A 2,256-nucleotide genomic window follows, 5' to 3' on the forward strand; every position below is an offset into this window, starting at 1 on the left:
TATCAAAATACATCAAACTTCCTCAAAAAATGTGATGTATTTTGATAAAACTTAATTATCAAGTCCGATTGGCTGGTATGATTTGTAGTGTTTGCTTATTGGTCAAAAGGTGTTTTCTTAAAAAATGGATAACTTTTTAATAGAGACATTAACAAAATGAACATTTTCAACTTTTTTTGGTACAATTTGAAATTATGTGATATGATGTCATCATGCCCATATATGTGTACATTGCATTTTTTGACACATAAAATGTGATAGTTTAGCCAGAGCTTTAGCTTGTATCAAAAATAGAGAAGCAAAGGAGCACATTGTTACAATAATAAATAGAGTTCAACACATAAATAGTTGTTCAACATCCATATTAATGAACCTACTGTACTTGCTAATCTATCTTAACTTTGGTTAATTCATCATATACAATACAGCAGAATGTGATCAGAATCACAATCATATTTTATTTGTCCTTTCAAAAACTACAATGGAACACAATTACTCTAAACATTCACAAAGTTAACAGACACATAAATATTACATCAAAGCAAATAACTTAAACTACTGAATACATTTAACTGACTGTCCTGCAGCCAGTCAGTAAAATATATTTCAGTGGATGGACTGGATGAAATGAGCATAAAACATTTTCATGATATTAGATTAATGTTGGCTTGTATTTTATGTACAATATACAGGTTTTGGTTTTTGAACTGATTCAGTGTTCTTATTCTTATTAAGCTTATTGCCAATCATGTGTAACAAGGCGACGAACTGCAGTAGGCCTACCCAATCACGTGTAACAAGGCCAAGAACTGCAGTAGGCCTACCCAATCACGTGTAACAAGGCCAAGAACTGCAGTAGGCCTACCCAATCACGTGTAACAAGGCCAAGAACTGCAGTAGGCCTACCTGTTTCATTAGGATCGTAGGTATTGAAAGCTTCACGGAGGGTTGATTTGTTTGCAGTTACTTTCTCTCGTACATTCCGTAAGGCTGATTCTTCAATAACGCTTAAGCTGTGACGACAATACAAAGTAATAGTAACAGTTTCACAAAAAAAGTAAATAAATATGACTATAATTTTGACTATATAATATTAATTTTTTTCATACTTAAGATATTCTTCCATAAACACATGTTTTTTAATTCAAGTTGAAATTATTGTTGAAACAAAGAACACAACAATCACCCAGAAACATAAAGTGAATACTACCAATACAAATGAAACAAATCCAAATAAATTTAGAAAAGAAAACGGTAACAAAGTCCAAATAAAAAAAAGTTGAAAATAAAAAAGTAAGGGGTACACCAAAAACGATTTACACTTAAAACCACAATCTTTTTCTTGATTTGTGATTTTTGTTGTGATCTATCCATGATAAGTAACTGAAATTTACTAAATATCATATACAGTATAACAAAAATATAAAACTGTGATATATCTCCCTAGTCTTTAAAGAACAATCATAATTAAGAATATGCTTACCTTTGCCTAGCAGTGAGTGGTTTAGTGGATGTAGTCTCAACATACATATACTGTACAGGATGGGGCTTCAAGTCTTGGCCTAACTTGATGTAAGCTCCTCGATTACTTCCAATTTCGTAGTAATTTGACGCCGAGAAGACTGTCAGAACCTTTTGGAAAACAAACATTCAATAATGACTTAAAAGATGTTTACTTGATTTTAACTTTTGTTTGAGCCTGACCTGTGTAGTTCATGTTTGCCACAAAATGTTTCTTGTATTTTAGCATTACGGTAATGTTCTATGTATTTATTCATCAAAACTGACTTAAAGAAACCCTCTGGCAGTATAGACTTGAATAATGAACAAAAATTAAAAGATATACACTTCAGGCAGGTAGCAGGTTCCACTCTCACCAGGGGCACTTTTCTAAACTATTGATAACAAAGTTTTTCTTGATATGCCCTGTACGATCTTTACATCATTTAGCCATTATTTGAGCACTGTTTCTACCATTTGATAATGGATATATACCTAGATGCAAGTATGTTCCAATGAAGTCAGCGATATATATTTCCTAATTTAACAACATGTTTCATCCTGCCCTCAGCATTTATAATAATAATAATAATATTAATAATATTTATTAGGCAAAGTAAAAAGTATACATACAATATTCTTGCCAGGAGTAAGTAATAGGCATAAGCCCAAACAGTAAACTGCTCTTACTCCATCATCAATACAATGACAATACAATATAAATATATACAAAAAAAAAAAAAAAAAAAAAAAAAA

The 2,256-nt window shown here is 31.2% G+C and overlaps 1 protein-coding gene across 1 annotated transcript; it reads right to left on the bottom strand.

The window, feature by feature from the left end:
- Window positions 1–772: 772 nt before the first annotated feature.
- LOC117109822 (serine/threonine-protein phosphatase with EF-hands 2-like) lies at window positions 773–2,159 on the bottom strand. Its single transcript, XM_033252251.1, has 2 exons — window positions 1,484–2,159; window positions 773–1,013 (listed from the first exon to the last, which is right to left on the bottom strand). The coding sequence occupies exons 1-2, from the start codon at window positions 1,648–1,650 to the stop codon at window positions 821–823; spliced, it is 360 nt and encodes a 119-aa protein (XP_033108142.1). The 5' UTR covers window positions 1,651–2,159; the 3' UTR covers window positions 773–820.
- Window positions 2,160–2,256: the final 97 nt, after the last annotated feature.

This window comes from Anneissia japonica, unplaced genomic scaffold, assembly GCF_011630105.1.
Source record: "Anneissia japonica isolate Jap-2015-1 unplaced genomic scaffold, ASM1163010v1 scaffold63756_len2413_cov221, whole genome shotgun sequence".
NCBI classification, from domain to species: Eukaryota; Metazoa; Echinodermata; class Crinoidea; order Comatulida; family Comatulidae; genus Anneissia; species Anneissia japonica.

Bases quoted from the DNA above. Each gene is read 5' to 3' on its own strand.
- LOC117109822 (XM_033252251.1), bottom strand. From the start codon at position 1,650: ATGTTTGTTTTCCAAAAGGTTCTGACAGTCTTCTCGGCGTCAAATTAC. The intron at 1,014-1,483 runs GTAAGCATATTC...TTGTCGTCACAG, and splicing joins CCACTCACTGCTAGGCAAAG to CTTAAGCGTTATTGAAGAAT.